Genomic DNA, 14,973 nt, shown 5'->3' with positions numbered 1-14,973 from the left:
CAATGTCCAAACTGCAGGGATCTGCAGTCTCCCTCTTGGCTAACTGCACAAAACTAGCCATTGCTCAGAACAGAGCAAAAGGATCTCTGCCAGCTGTGCTGTTAATCAGCCCCAGTGAATTTTGCAATTTTTCATCTCACAGCAGTGGGAGGGAGAAGGTGCCATTCTCTTTTGCTGATATTCATGATGGATAAAAACACGGTTTTGTGTAAATTTAATACCAAGGTAATGAGAGAAAACTGCTCTGCTTGGGGGCTACTGTTAATTCTCTTCCCATTCCTGAAGAAACACTGCACTCTGCTGTCAGCTCTGGAACACAACAAGCGACACACAGCAAAATAGCCAGCTGCTAACTACCCCACTACCCAAACTTGGAATTAACAGAAGACCTGAATTCTCCCCTTAAAAATAAATCAGACATGCAAGATCAGAAACCATCTTAACGTACAAGATCTGAGATAAACCACAGTCAAGAGATTATGAAGCATCAGAAGTAGAAAAGGTTTGTTGTTCTTCTTTCCTGGAACATATGCAGGAGAGGAGCGGTGATAAAACGAACTGCCACAGAAAAGCTTCAAGAGGGAAAACAGACATGGCAGAAGACAGACAGAGGACCAGATCCTGCAAACACTTAGGATTTGATGTTTTAAAGTGCTCCTGTCTAAAGCATTTGGATGCGCAGGCAGGAAGCAGGCACCCAGAGTTCTCCGAGAAGCAAACAGCCACATGCGATTTCAGTTTCATTAGGAATGAAACCATCAAAGATGACTGGCTCCTATGTAAACTCAAGGAAAAATGTCTTTTCCTTTAAAGTATTAAAAATCTTGATGGCTCATACACTGCTAGAATCTCCTTTGTCCACTCCCCATCCATCTTGCATTAACTACTGGGAGACTTAACAGGAAAAATTCTTGCCTCAAAATGAAGATGTTGCCAATCTCTGCAAACAGCAACTTCCTTCAGTGACGAAATCTGCTCAGAAGCACCCACGGGAGGCACGGCAGCTCCGGAAACTAGTGTGGCTTGTCCACGACCCCATTCCAGCACCAGCTCGGCACACTGGATGGGATCTCAGCAGCAGAATGAAAAGGACATCTTCGCTTCTGGCAAGCCAGAAAGCTGTGTACAGACTCAGCTTACAGACAGCTTGTTCCTGTAGCTCCAGCTGGCCCAGTTTCAGTAGCTGCTATTCTCACCTCTCTGTTACTGCCCCCTCCTTCAAGGTTGCTGGGGGGGGTTTTCAGTTTTTTGTTTGTTCGTTTGCTCATTCCCCCCCTTCAAAGCTCAGATGACCTAACAGGTTTTAGGTGCTCTCCTGCTCCTCTTCAATATGAAGAAAAACTAGTGAGGTTAAACCACTCTCCAGCACTTAAACCACGCAGGCTCTGCTGTGAACAACTGCAGAAGGCGCTCTGGGTTTGCTGGGAATCGTCCTCAGCTTACCTTGGAGCTAAAACGCTGCAATACCGTTCCATCTAAAAATACTTCCCTGTTATCACCCCCGTATCATACCTCATTGAAAACAACTCTGGTGGGCTGTCGCGGGACAGAGTGGAGAGGCCTCCTACTGCTCTTCCATGTTTTCCCAAAGAAGTGGCGATACGTGACGTCGAAAAGGGACAGGCGGAGCTGGTATTCAACGTCGGAGCAGCCTTCTGTCACTCTCTGGAATGCAAAAAAATAGATGCATAAGCTTTGAATCTGTCTCAGAAACATGTTATCTAAATTACCCCAAAAGTGCAGACAAAATACTTCATTATAAAATAACAAATAAATTATGTTTTTAATTGATGCTCAAGAAGCATAAACGTGGCCAAGTATACCTTACTCCATGAATTGCCTTCATCCTGCTTGCATGCAGAAACTGCTGTTCTGAAGGCAAATGGAGTATCTTTTAAAACCAGAGATTAAAGCAGCAAAGCAGAAGCTGGAAACTCGACTTTAAATAAATAATAAAGTGGTAAAATATTTTTTAATGCCTAGAGATTTTAATTAGAAATGCCTATCCAAGTTAAAAATTAACACATAAAACTAACTCAAATTTTCAGGCAAAAACATAAGGGATTTAGATACCATTAATAGTATGGGGAGAGCTACAGTTAGTTCCTCCAAAACAAGTTAATCTCGTTTCAAATGTCTCAACTTTTCTGAGCTCTGGTCTGAAAATACAGCAAACGATACTCAGCAGCTGTAGCAGTGTCCTGTTTTTCTAATCAGAATGCAAGAGAATTTTGAAATAGGTTGGTACTTTTCTGTAGAGGCTTGTAGGAGGGGAGAATGGGGTTTTTTTTGTTGTTTTTTAAGTCAGTAAATAGGCACGACTGTTTGCAAAGCCCAGAGACAGAACACTCCTTTACCTGTTTAATGAAAGCCCCTTCGATATACTTCAGGACACACTGAAAAGTGGTTGACTCCTGCGGGATATTTCGTCTCCGCTGGGAGTGTGGAGGAACAGTGAGATTTTGCATAAAAATCCTTTCCCATTCACTCATCTTGCTGTTTAGAAGGTCGCCTCCTCTTCTAGGCATCTGCTACAGAGAACGTTCATCTGGAAAATAAAGCCTGTTTTAGGGAAATGCATGCTCAAAACACAGTGTATTAAAACCGGCACAAGGAGAAATTGCTAAGAGCAGCGTACAGGTCACGAAAACCATCACGGTCTTGGGGACCCAGTGTCCAGGATCCAAAGGATTTACGGAGAGAGTAAGACCTCCCTTCCCAGGTCTCCTGCTGCGACAGCAGGCTCCGCTAGCTTCCAAATTTGCACAACAAGGATGAAGTGCATTTTCGACAATAAACGCACAAATGCTGGAGGTGCTGAGAAGTAGAGCAAAAAGGGCAACGCCAGCAGCCAGATAAGAGACCTCTGCAGCAGTACTAGAAACGCGGGTGCAAAGGGTCCCGAAGACGACCGTTAGCTAAGGGAGGACCGAGCGAGTCTTCCCAGTGCTGCATGAAGCTGCGATACTCTGTCGCGCTGCTGGATGGCAGCATCTCCTGTTACTGGAGATCCCAGTGGAAGTTTGTTTCCCGCTCACGCTTTGCCCGGCACCTCGGCAGCATCAGGAAGCTTGCGGGCAGGAGGGGTTCGGAGCCCCCGAGCGCCAAACCTGCGGCCCCACATCGCCCTCTCCTCCTTCCACAGCTTGTGCGCGAGGCACAGGCTGGTTTTGGTCAGCACAAGAATTTGAGCAAAGCAGACGACTTTGAAGAGCTGAATGGGCTATACCTAACAGGTTCGGTGAAACTCTCCTCTCCGGTTTTCTGCGCTGTCTGCACTCGAGTCTAAGCCCCGAACATCTAGAAAGAAGGACAGAGAGTATTTCTAGAGCATCTACCCCAACACGAGAAAAACCACAACATAAGAGCAAGACTAAACATGCATAAAAGCAGCAATGTCCAGCAGGGAGTTGCCTGCTATAACTGCACTCAATAACAAGAGGGTGAGGGATTGAAGCCCGGCAGGCACGCGCCCGGAGAGGAGCCAAGGAAGCAGCCAGCCGCGCGTCCTGCTCAGACCCGTGCACGTCGGGCTGTTGTGGTTACCGCTCCGACCGCCGCAGAGCGGCCAGGACGCGCGTTCAGTGCCCTGCGAGGGCCCGGCTCGCACCTTTAACGAACGTCGCTTGTTAACATACAAGACCCACCAACTTGGGGCGATCTACGGCACCAGCGCTGCCGCCCGCGACGGCACCAAACCCCAACACCTGGGCAAGGCGCCGGGGGCCGCGGGTCCCCTCCTGCCTGCCCCGAGGCGGCGCAAACCCGCGGGTGCAGCACGTCCTCGCATGCCTATAGCGACAGGACGTACGGACGGGCGTATAGGTGTACACCTATAGGCACCGTGCTGCACACGCGCAGGTTGGGGCCGGCACCGGAGCGTCGCAGCAGCGCACACGGCTTGGAAAGCACCGCTGTACACACGCATATACACGTATATATACACATATGTACACACACATTTTATATATGTGTGCATACACGTATATATACTCATACAGACACACTTTATATATATATATGTATACACGTATATATACTTATACACACATATATGTGTATACACGTATATATATACTTATACACACACACACACAAATGCAATTACAGACCAAACACAGACAGCGGCAGCGCGGGTGGCCGCGGGCCGGGTGTCGCTGGAGCCGCCGACCCGACCCGACCGACCCGACCGGACCGGAGCCCCGCGCCGCCCCGCCGCCCCCCGCCGCGCTCACCGCTCCCGGGCTCCCGCCGCCGCCATCTTCCCGGGCCCGACCAAGGCGGCGCCGGCGCGGGGGGAGGCCCCGGCGCGGGGGGAGGCGCCGCGGTCGCCCGCTTCGCCCGGCCCCGGCGGCGGCGGCCCCGGCTGGGGCCCCGGCGCGGGCGCTGCCGGCGCGGCCCGGTCCGGCGCGGGGGCTCCGCGGGGCCCGGGAGGCTCCGGGCCGGCACCGCCGGCGGCCCCCCCCTCCCCCCGCGCCGCGTGGTCGGGCCCGCGCTCGGCATCGGGTTACTAGGGCGATGGGAGCCGCCGCCGCCGCGGGGGAGGCGCGTCGCCGGCTCGGCTCGGCCCTGCGGCACCGGCCCGGTGAGCGAGCGGGCGGGCGGGGGGGCAGGGAGAGAGCCCGGGCCGCGGCTAGGCGAGGGGAGGGGAGAAGACGGGAGGGGAGGGGAGGCCAAGCCCCACACAGCGGCGGCGCGGCTGCGGGGGCCCGGCCGGCGGGGCAGCAGCCGGGCGCTGCGGGGGGACGCGGGGCCGGGCGGCGGCGGCGGGACCGGGGGGGCGGCGGCGGGACCGGGACCGGACCGGGGGGCAGCGGGGAGGGGCCGGGGGCCACGGCCGCTGAGGGGCCTCTTATAGCTGCGGGGCGGGGCGGGCGCGGGCCGCCGGCAGCCAATGGGCGCCGCCCGGGGCGCCCGCGGTTTGCAGGCGGCCGGAGTGGCAGGCAGCGGAGCCAATGGGCGGCGAGGGGCGTGGCGCGGCGCGGCGTGGCGCGGCGTCCTCTCAGGAGCGCGTAGCCCTCTCAGGGGCGCGGGCAGCGTCGAGCCGGGCCGGGCAGCACCGGGCGGCACCGGGCGGCACCGGCCCTCGGTGCGGGCAGAGCTAACGGTAAGGTGGGCCGGGCCGGGCCGGGCCGTGTGGGGCCCTCGGCGCGGGGCTGCGCGCTTTGAGTGTGGTTAGGGCTGAGGGCGAGGCCGCGCGGGGCCCTGCGCGTTTCCTGAGCCTCCGCCGCCCTCGGCACGGAGCGACCGCGGCGTCCGCGACGGCGGAGCGGGAGCAGGAGCGGGAGCGGGAGCGGTGCCGTGGGACCGAGGCCCTCGCCCGGGGAACGGCCGGGCCGCTGCTGCGGGTGTCCTTAGCGCCCGGGGTTAAGGTAATTCCTCGCGTTTGACGGTCTCACCCTTCTTTCTGTTCCTGCGCAGGCTGCTCTGGCCTCCCGCTGCCCCGAGGCGCCGCTTTGCCAGCGTCGTGCTGAAGCCGGCCCGCGCGTGAGGAGCCGCGGCGAGCGGAGGGTCCTCGCAGAGCCAGCCGCGCCTCGGCGGCCTGCCCGCAGACAGCGACCTGCCCGGAGCCGGCAGCCTTCGGCGCAGGCGATGCCCTTGCTGCGCCGCGCCAGCGCCGCCCGCACACGCCGAGCTTCGCTGATGCTCTGCAGGGTGAGTCCCGTCCGTATTGGAAAAAATTCCCGCTTAAACGCGGAAGGTGCATTTGCTGCCCGTTTCTCTGCGAGCGAGAGTGTGCCAGGCCGCCAGGAGAGGCGTGCTTCCCGGGAAGGAGGTCGCTCCTTCCCAGGCCGTGGCACCGCACGAGGGCACGAGCAGGCACAGACCCTGCCTGTTCCACAGGCGGGATCTCTTGACATCCTTGTACTACTAAGGCAGGGACAATGCAGAGCGGGTTAACCAAGGTCCGTGCACGCACAGTTTAGATTTGCAAATGCAGTTGTCCTTCTTGCCCCGTACTGGCATCCCTGAGGACGGCGAGGCGTGAGGCAGGGCCTCTTGGCGCCCTGCGGCTCAGCGGGCACGCGGCTGTGAGGCTGCTGGGCGAGCAAATCGGAGGAAGGGCGGAAGGCGCTGGGCTGGGTGCCGGGAGCACGGGGTGCGGCGAGAGCCTCAGCGCTGCTCTCCCCGAGGCGCGTGGCGCGGGCTGCGCGGTGCTCAGGAGCCCGCCGGTGCGAGGAGGCAGGCCACGGCACTTACGTGTTACCTTTCGCTCCTCGTGCTATTGCTGGTATTTGATGACGGTTGCTGACGTACGTACAGTCAGCCGGCACAGCATGTCTCCACGCATCAGGCATGCGATGGTGTGTGATGGTAGCGAGGCTTTGCAAGAACCCGCTTCGGCTCCCCAACCCAAGCAGCAGTTTGGGTTCAGTTCTTGAGAAGTACGACATGGTTCCAGCTGCTCCTGAGGGCTTTGCTGAAGCTCAGCTTCAAAAGTTCTTTTGACAGATCATACGGTCTGTCTTTTCACTGTAAATTTGGCTAAAGATGTAGGTAGGTGATCCCAGAACAGCTGTTGACTGATGCTGCAGTTGCCAGTACTCTAGGAAATGGAGAAACATTGCATTTTCTGGTCCTAAAATTCATGTACATGTGAAAAGTGAGCAAAGAGCATTGGAAAGGTATGATTGGGTTGAAATCTGCTCACTTTGGGGGGGTAACAGCCTGCAGAAAGGCAGCAGAGGTGCAGCGACTGCTCAGGTCCCCCGAGTCGCGCTCTGCACTTCTCCAAAAGGCTTTTAACAGCAGGATGCAATTCTAGAAGAAAGGAGCAACTTCTGTTTAAGTTTGTTGGACATATTGCACGTTTTGTATCATTTCACAGCTGTCGTTTCTTTTTTAAAAAGTAAATAGCAAGAATAGGAGTTTTTGCGGAGCTCTGTTTTCTGTGCGTGCCTGGCTCGTTCCCCTGTACGCTCAGATGCTTCTTCCCATTTCTGTCAATCTTTGATACTGTATTAGGGGAGAGGAAGACACTGAAACTGAGATAAGACAAAGTGCTGTGAAATGTGCAGAGCAAACAAACCGAAGGGAGAGAAATAAAAATAGTTTTCTCAAACATTTCCTGTGTTTTATAATTATAGGTGCCTGTTCTGTAATTACAGGTGTTGGTTGTAGCAATAGGAATTAGAAACTTTCAGATGCAAGTAACTTTCTTCTTGTACTTCAGTGACTTTTCCCTCGAACTGCTGGAGGTGAGGATTCCGTTTAAATGCAGTATTGCTGCAGAACAGCCATTAGCTCCTCCTGGCCATGTCCTCCTCCAAAGTGCTCCTTCAGTCTGATCTCGTCGTCCTTTCCTTCCGTGTTCCTGTAAATCAGAGCAGATCAATTTAGCCATTGAACGGAGAATTCAAATTAAATGGAAGTACGAGAGCCTGTCACATGTGTTTCATGATTCACTTACGCTTTATGGCATAACTGCCTTGTTTTATTGTTCTTTATGTCATTTATTTTTAAACAGCGAGTTTCTTGGTGCAAATAAGAGAGAAAAATCCTTGCAAGTGTTTTTTTATAGAAGACAGTGGTTTCATTAAATGAAGGAGACTGCATGTATATTGAGTTGAAAGGAGTAACCCTTTTTCAAAGGCTGTAAAGAATTGTCTGGTTTTTGTAAAATCAAACTGCTAAGAGCGTTCCCCTTTCGGTTTTCTTTTAGACGTTCCCTAAAGTTGCGGATGTTTTCTCATTTGAGCCCCTCTCAAACTTGAGACCAGGTTGCCTCAAACTTTGTGTGTGACAGTGTGTCAGACCAGGCTCCTAAAATTGTCAGCTCCTCTTGGAAACGTTGCTGTAACAGCAGTCCTGCGCTGTGGGTCACCCCTGTAAGACGGCGGGTGCCCCGGCGCCAGTGCTTCCCTGTCCTTGCTTAGCTTCGCTCATCACGACGCCTCTGCGTGACCAGGAGGGGGAAGCAGTTTTCGTTTTCTGAATTTTCACTTCTGTTGATAAACACTGTCAACTTGCGCTGGGTGCGGAGGGAGGAGGTGTCTTGAAGGATGCTGTCCGGGCTGCCGGTGGCCGGCGCCTGAATACAGAAGCGCTCGAGTCTCGCTAGACCGAGGGAGGTCCCATCCCCGGGGAAGGAGGGACACGGGCCCTGGGAGAGTAAAGCCCACACGTTTCTGCAGGGCCTGGCTGGACACGGTACCGAAGGAAGCACTTCTGCTGGCCCCACCGCCAGGGCTTCGCCTCTTGGCTTCGCCTGCCATTGCGAAGGAGGAGGGTGGACGTGCTTGTGCCCAGGAACAAGGGCATCGGCGGCTCCGTCATGGGCCTTGGATGAAGATGGATGTCAGCAGTTCGCACCGCGACTTTCATCCAGAGAGGTTTTAACTTCCTGGCAAGCAATAACTCTGCTGCTGGTTAACAAGAGATGCCTCTGCTCGCAGCCACTAATGGAAGATGCACCAGAGTTTGCTGTGTTTACTTATTCATTACTTTTAAGGAGAGAGAGAAGCCGCTAAGAGGGGCGTGATACGCTGGGCACGGCGTGCAGGGCAGGGGAATGCTGCGCAGGACTCGGCGCAGGAGGCGAGGGAGAGTCTCCGACAGAGAGGGGAGCGGAGGGCGGCGGAGCACTGGTCGCTCACCACGCAGCCTGTCCCGCTCCCGGCTCCTGGCCGAGGGCCTCAAGCCTCAACCAGGAACGAGGAAAAGGAGGAAAGGACCTTGTCTCTATTTCTGCAACCACGTCAAGCACCGTCTGATTCACGCATGGCCCAGGCAGAGTTTTAAACCCATGTTTTCAAGGAGGTAGAGCTGGGCCGGCCGCCGATGGTGTGCTCAAGGCCCGGGCACTTGGCAGCCCTGCTGTCATCTGCAAGCTCTCCGTGCACAGGCCTGTGGGTAGGACACGTGGCAAAGCAACAGCAGAATGAACCAAGCGCAATAGCTTAGCCTGCTGGTTTTGAAAGTTTGCTGGAGAAACAAAGCTGCAGTGCTGGTGCTAGCAAAACACTTCTTAAATGGGTTTTTTTGTTTTCTTTTTTCCTTCCTCGCATGTTGTGTGCTCTCTGCTATCGAAAATATTTGCTGCTTCGGTGAGGGAGAGTTTGCAACACTCAGCACCTTTGTTAAATCTTGATATCTGGGTTTTTGGGGGGGTTTTCGCCCTTCGAGTGATTTTTAACAAATGGTGAATGTGCAGTTTTAAAAGTCTTGAGGTTTAGATGCATGAAACAGGAAACTGAGAGTTGCAAAATGATAAATGGAGTTAGGTAGGGATCTGAGACACCTAGAGACATCATCCCTCCATTGACTGCGAGGAGAAACCAGAGGGAAAGTAACGGAGGGAGAGAGGACAAAAACCACACGTTTTCGCAACATGTACAAATCGGCTGGTAGCTGAGGATCTGCCGTGGGCTGTGACAGGCTCTGCCTGTGTTTCCCGTTCCATCTGCGCCAGCGTCCCTGTAGCTGAATATTCAGCAAGCAGCCTGTAAGCGAGGGGCAAAGCTTGCCGATCCTGCATAAAGATGCAGAGCATAAGCCTGAGACGAACCCTTGCTGCGAGCAGCATTACTCACTGTAGTCCCGAGGTTGCCTCCAGCACCGATTTAGAAATGTTCGCACTTCTCTGTAAGTTTTTTCGGGCTAATAGCGCCTGCGATTGCAGGTGGCTGTTCGCACCCAGGGACGAGCAGCACGGCGCTGCGGTCGGGTTTTGGCTCCGTGGCGCGGTGCAGGCTGTGCCGGCGCCGCGGCACGTCGCGCGGTGCTGGAGCGCGTGCCGGCGGCGCGGTGCGGCCCGGCTGGGCGTAGGCGCTGCACCCGCTCGCCTCCTTCGAGCCCTCGTGGGCACTGGCACAGCTGTCCAGGCTTGCACCTGCAGGCAGCTCAGAAGATACCAAAACACACTTGCAAACTCTTTCTGCAGAAAAGAGGCCAATCTCCTGGAAATACCCCTACGCGTATTTACAAGTGGGTCTTCGCTTGTCCTAAAAGATTTCAAAGTGGGGCACTGTATTCGTTGTCCCCAGCCAGTGAAAGGGCACCAGCTGTTCAAGTACCATCCTCTTCTGGTACATGAAAACAGACTCTTTAATCAGGCAAATGCAATTAAAGCCAGAACAAAATTCTCATGCAAGCTAAATTTCTGACTATTTTAGGAATCCTATAAGCAAATGTCTTTCCCTGATTTTCTGAAATGCAATCCTAAATTAACATACACTTTGGAAATAGCAAGCTGTGCTACGTCAGAGGAGATAAACATGTGGTACGTGAGGTTCAGAAGTGCAGCAGCTTCTGTCCTTGTCTCCCGTACAGAGACGGGTCTTTGTGGGATCCTTGGCACAGGATTCGCCCAGGTGTCCTGCCTGCAGTCCCTGCTCCGCTTTGTGAAAAGCAGCTGCAGCCCTTTGCACCTGACGTTGCCTGGCCAGGCGTCAGATTTGGTGTCCCCCCCAGCGCAGTTTGGGACACTGAGCCTGCAGGGACGCAGCGGATGTGCGACGGAGGGACGGGGCAAAGCACAGTGAACCCGAGCTGCCGAGAGGAGGGAGCCAAGCTTCCCCCCGAGTCCGGAGGTATCGCTGCACCAGTGTGTCACCCAGTGCGTGCTCGCACCTCCTGAAAGCCGCCTGCGCCGCGCCCCGTCACCGCTCGGGCGCTCGTGGCATCCGCTTAATACTGCATGGCCTTACACGTTTATTCAGTCCCCTGATGGATTCGGAGAAGTGCTGAGTTTTCCTTCTAAAAAAAAAAAAAAAAGCCTGCTGCAAGAGTTATGTGCTTCTGAAATTCTGACCCTTTCTGTTCACTTGGCCTCTGGTTCTGATGTTGAATCAAGCTTCCAGCAGTATCAGTTTTATTATCACTCCGCTATTACAGTAATATAATGTAACTGTGTGTCTGAGGACAAGCGCGCTTTAATTATCCGGATGTCTTTCCGTTCTTTTCCAAGCCACATGCTTGAGGGAGGAGCGCTCCAAGATGGCAAGAAGGCAAAAGCCAATTCGAAGGTAGCAGTCGCTGCCAGCCAGATCGGTTTTAAATGTCTTCGGAAGAGAAACACGCCCAAGGAGCCCTCAGTACTCACGCAGGAAAGAGAACAACAGAAATTACTTATTAGTGCAAAGAAAGAGCAACTGCTGTCCCATTTGATGGCCTTGACCAAAGAAGTGACTCCCGTCCCCAAGTTTAATACCCGACGCCAAGCGAGCCGGGCTCTCTCGTAGGAAATGTGGTGCAAGCGTTTCACTGCGGGGAAGCGGAGGCGGCGAGTGCAGGTTGGCGTGCCGGGGCCGGAGGAGCGGAAATCCCACATGCCGCTCAAGCCCGCGCGGAGCAGGGAAGGGAGCAGCGCTGCTGCCCTGGCCGGGCCTGTCCTCTCCCTCGGGGCTTGTTTTGCTGGGACGCCAGTCGGAGGTGAGCCCTGGTACGGGGTGGCCGGGCTAGCGAGCCGTGCGGGCTAGCGGCCGAGGGGAGCCCAGGGAGTGGTGCCGGCCCGGGCACGCACGGCCTGTGAAATGGGCTGTTTAAAGGCAGCCGAGCACCTCAGTGCTGCGGGGATGCCCGAAACGTGGCTGTGAGGTGCAGCGGTGCAACGCCGAGCACCCGGCAGGGCCGGGAGCCCCAGGCCCCGAGCTGAGGCTGGCGTTGTCCTCGCCGTCCCCCAGCTGGGTGCTCCGGTCTGGTGCCAGTGCGAGCCTGCTCTTGCTCCGCTCTTCACTGCGAGCTGCAGCTTCTGTTTCAGGGGTTTTCAGAGTTTATTTTTGTGGCTGTTGCTTTAATCTCTCGAGCGATAGCTAAGATCAGAACCAGCCAGCAGTCTCCCGTGCAGGGCAGGTTTTGCTCGCTGGCCCATGCAGAACTGCTTCAGGCGCTTTGGTATTATTCTTGGATGTTCACAGATCCTGGCGCCGGGGGGGACCGCTGCGATCGTCCCCTCCGCCTCCCTGCTGCGCGGAGGGCGAGCGTCACCCTGCGGTTCTGCGCAGCCCTCTTCGCTCTGCGCTTGGTACCTTGGGTTTTTTTCCCTTAATAATAAAAGGGACGCAGTAGGATTTAAAGATGGAAACCCCTGCTGCCCTCGCTCCACCACGGTTCTGTAGCGCGCCGGTCCGCAGAGCCCTCGGCTCAGCCTCTGGCTGCTGCCGCCGTGCGCGGCCGGGCGCTGGCAGGCGGGTGCTGCCGCGCACACGCGTGTCGCGCCGGGAGGCCGGAGCCCGCAGGGAGCGCGCCCGGCGCCGGGCTCCGGCGCGCACACGGTTAAGGAGGCGGCGTGCTGCCGGCGCGGCACGGCGTGGCGCGGTGCGGCGCGGGCGAGGGAAGCAGCCCCGTGCGGCGCCAGGGCTGCGGCGCAGCCGGCGCGCAGGTCCCTGCGCGGCCCCGGCTCAGCAAACTTGCCGAGTCAGGAGCCGAGCGCGGCAGCAGGCGGCTTTGCTGCAGTCATGGCAAAGGGCTCTGCTTCCCTCCCGCCCCTGCGCGCTCGCTGAATTCCCGTCTGGCCTGACGCCGGCTCACAGCTGAATATTTTTGCAGGGAATGAAAGGGAATGGGGTAAAAAATTATAATATCGGCTGTATCTGCCTCCAGCTTTCTTGATTGCTCACGGTTGCTCTGGACCAGCACTTTACACTGTCTTCCAAAATCTGTAGAGCCTCCATCTCTGCCAGTTTGTTTTCTGCCTTCAGTTGATGCTTTTTTTTCTTCTTCTTCTTCCTTTTTTTTTTTTTTCTCTCTCTCCTAACTCCACGTCTTCATTACTGGGAGAAAAACTTTCAGAGTTGGGGTTGGATTTGTGTGCCTTCAGACCATACGAGTGAGGTAGGTGCGTTGCTTTGAGGGGTCCTTCCCGTTGCGAGGTCTCAAGGGCTCGTGTGCAGTAGCACTGAGTCGTCTCGTCCGAGCCTCTCGAGCAGATGCAGTGCAGCAGGGCGCCTGGCTGGGGGATGTTGTTTTCTTCTCTCTTAAAAGAAACGTGCATTTCCAGTGCTGCGCGTCGAGGAGTTTGGTGGGCTTGGTCACAGAATGGACAGTGTTACCTTTGTGCTCGCATACGTGAATGCCAAAAAATCCTCTGTCTCATTTGTCACATATGACTTTAGGATTTGTCATCGCTTCCCGGAGCTGAGCGAGGAAGCCTGCCGTTGCTGCAGCGGCACAGTAAATAACGAGCCGCCTCACGTGTTGCAGCAAGCCCCTAATGCGAGTGCGGGGGGGGGGACGCAGCGGTTGTTTTAATGAATGACTTATAAATATCCTCCTTTCTCCGGTCGCTCGTGGACTCTGGTGCCTGATGCAGCTGCAGCCTGCGAGGTTAACGCCGGCAGGAGGCTGCGCCGGTCTGCAGCAGGGACCCGCAGGCACGCAGAGGAGGGAGGCAGGCAGGTGCCCCGCTCTGCGGCTCCGCGCTCCTGCCGCGCGGCCAGGCACCGGGAGCACGGCAGCGGCGGCGCGGGCGGCCGAGGAGAGCGCGGGGCCGGCCGGGCGCTGGGAACGGGCAGCGTGTGAGGATGCGGCAGCGCGGAGGCTGTCTAGAGAAGCATTAGCAGATCAGTAATTGTCACCAAGTCACCCTCTTCATGGCATGTTTGGGCTGGGACATCACCGAGGAGGCTATTTATCAAACCCAGCAGAAAATGGCAATAGCGGGGCTGCTGCCTCGCGTGGGCAGAGGGGCCACTGGCTCTTCCCAGCGTCCTTCGCTGTGCCGGCTCTTGGCCGGCGCTTTCTGCCGCGGCAGGGTGGCGGGCCGGCCCCACAAGCCGGGTTGTCCCGGGGCGCGTGTGGCTGCCGGTGCCTCGGGGCCGTCGGTGTCAGCCCCGGGCGCTGCACCCCGTCCGCGGCGGTGGCGTGCAGCGGGTGGTTAGGGAGAGGGTGCGAGGAGCGGGGCGAGCCCGCGCCAGCCCTTCCCCGCTGTGCCCCGCCGGCTCCCTGCGTCGGCGGGACTCTGCCGGCGCGCGTCGTTCCCGACGCTGCCTTCGGGAGAGGTTCAGTCCGGAGGACCCGGAGCGCCCCTCTGCAATGCAGAGCGGAGTGTGTCGCACCCGCGGGCTCGGAGCGGCCGCAGGTCACCAGCAGAGCCTTGAAAATGCCTGCCGGAGCCTCTGGGAGCAGGAGAGCCCATCTGCAGCCCCGGCGAGGCCGGCGGGGGGATGCAGGAGCTGCTCCGGGCGCTCGTCCCCTGCCCTGTCTGCCCCGGGGCCTGGCACCGGGCTTGTGGGCAGCGCTTTGCCGGGGCCCCCAGCTGCAGGGAGAGCTCAGGCCTTCCGCCGCTCCAGGCGGTGTCTGTGTCCCTGCTCGGAGAGGGGCAGCCGTGCCAGCCGGGGCAGCAGGACCCTCCTGGGCAGGTGCCCGTGTCCGGGGCCCTCTCGGCAGGCCGCTCTCCGTGCCCGCGCGTCTCCGCTGGGGCTGCCCATCTGCACAAACCTTGCTTCTCCCTGACGCCCGCTCCCCTGGGTGGCTGCAGCCTGTCAACGTCACCTCGGAAGGGACTCACTGGCCTGTGAGCTGGGCCAGGCGCCCTCTGCGCAGCGTGAGGTGGTCGGGATCGCGCTGCCCCGCGGCCCTGGCCCATGGAGCCGCGTGCGCGCCGCCCCGCGTGGAGGCTCGGCCCTCCCTCGCTGCCCACGCTGATGCGCGGGCTCAGTGCGACGAGAAGGGCCTGGGCGCTGCCGGTACGGAGGCACGTGGCCGCGCGGCCGCAGCATCGTACAGCGCCGCCGTGGAGGCTCCCTGGACCGGCCGCTCTGCCCTTTGCTCAAGCTCGCCCCCCGGTGAGTGTTGTCTTTGGAGCCGGCGGTGGCTGTCTGGCTCCCCTGAACGCAGGAGCGCAGAAGCGCAGGGTGAGGCCGGAGGCCGTGAGCACACGTGGGTCTTCCTTGCGCCTCCCTCCAAGTGCATGGCTCGCTGCTCTCCTTCTGGGGTAGGGGTCTATTAGGCGGCCGCTCCAGAAGGTCCCTTTGGCAAAGGACAGATGGATCCTTCAGGAGGAGACCTCTACCGCAGATGCTTCCTGGCCTG

The 14,973-nt window shown here is 57.3% G+C and overlaps 2 protein-coding genes across 5 annotated transcripts in view; one reads left to right on the top strand and one right to left on the bottom strand.

Annotated features, from left to right (window-relative positions):
- The window catches only part of NPHP4 (nephrocystin 4), a 53,697-nt gene extending 50,406 nt beyond the window's left edge, over positions 1-3,291 (bottom strand). For all 4 annotated transcript variants that reach the window (XR_010886371.1, XM_067310967.1, XM_067310968.1 and 1 more), the window contains exons 1-3: positions 3,230-3,291; positions 2,358-2,548; positions 1,513-1,665 (exon numbers count right to left, since the gene is read on the bottom strand). Coding sequence is in view for 3 of the 4 variants with exons in the window: in XM_067310967.1 (XP_067167068.1) it covers positions 1,513-1,665; positions 2,358-2,528 (324 nt within the window). In the remaining variant the exon portion in view is untranslated. The remainder of the gene's footprint in view (positions 1-1,512; positions 1,666-2,357; positions 2,549-3,229) is intronic.
- A 1,719-nt stretch (positions 3,292-5,010) lies between these two features.
- The window catches only part of KCNAB2 (potassium voltage-gated channel subfamily A regulatory beta subunit 2), a 38,499-nt gene continuing 28,536 nt past the window's right edge, over positions 5,011-14,973 (top strand). The window contains exons 1-2 of the mRNA XM_067310974.1: positions 5,011-5,107; positions 5,422-5,655. The gene's annotated coding sequence lies outside the window, so the exon portion shown is untranslated. The remainder of the gene's footprint in view (positions 5,108-5,421; positions 5,656-14,973) is intronic.

This window comes from Apteryx mantelli, chromosome 26, assembly GCF_036417845.1.
Source record: "Apteryx mantelli isolate bAptMan1 chromosome 26, bAptMan1.hap1, whole genome shotgun sequence".
NCBI lineage: Eukaryota > Metazoa > Chordata > Aves > Apterygiformes > Apterygidae > Apteryx > Apteryx mantelli.
Note: the sequence above shows the minus strand (reverse complement) of the source record. Positions and strands in the feature narration are given on the sequence as shown.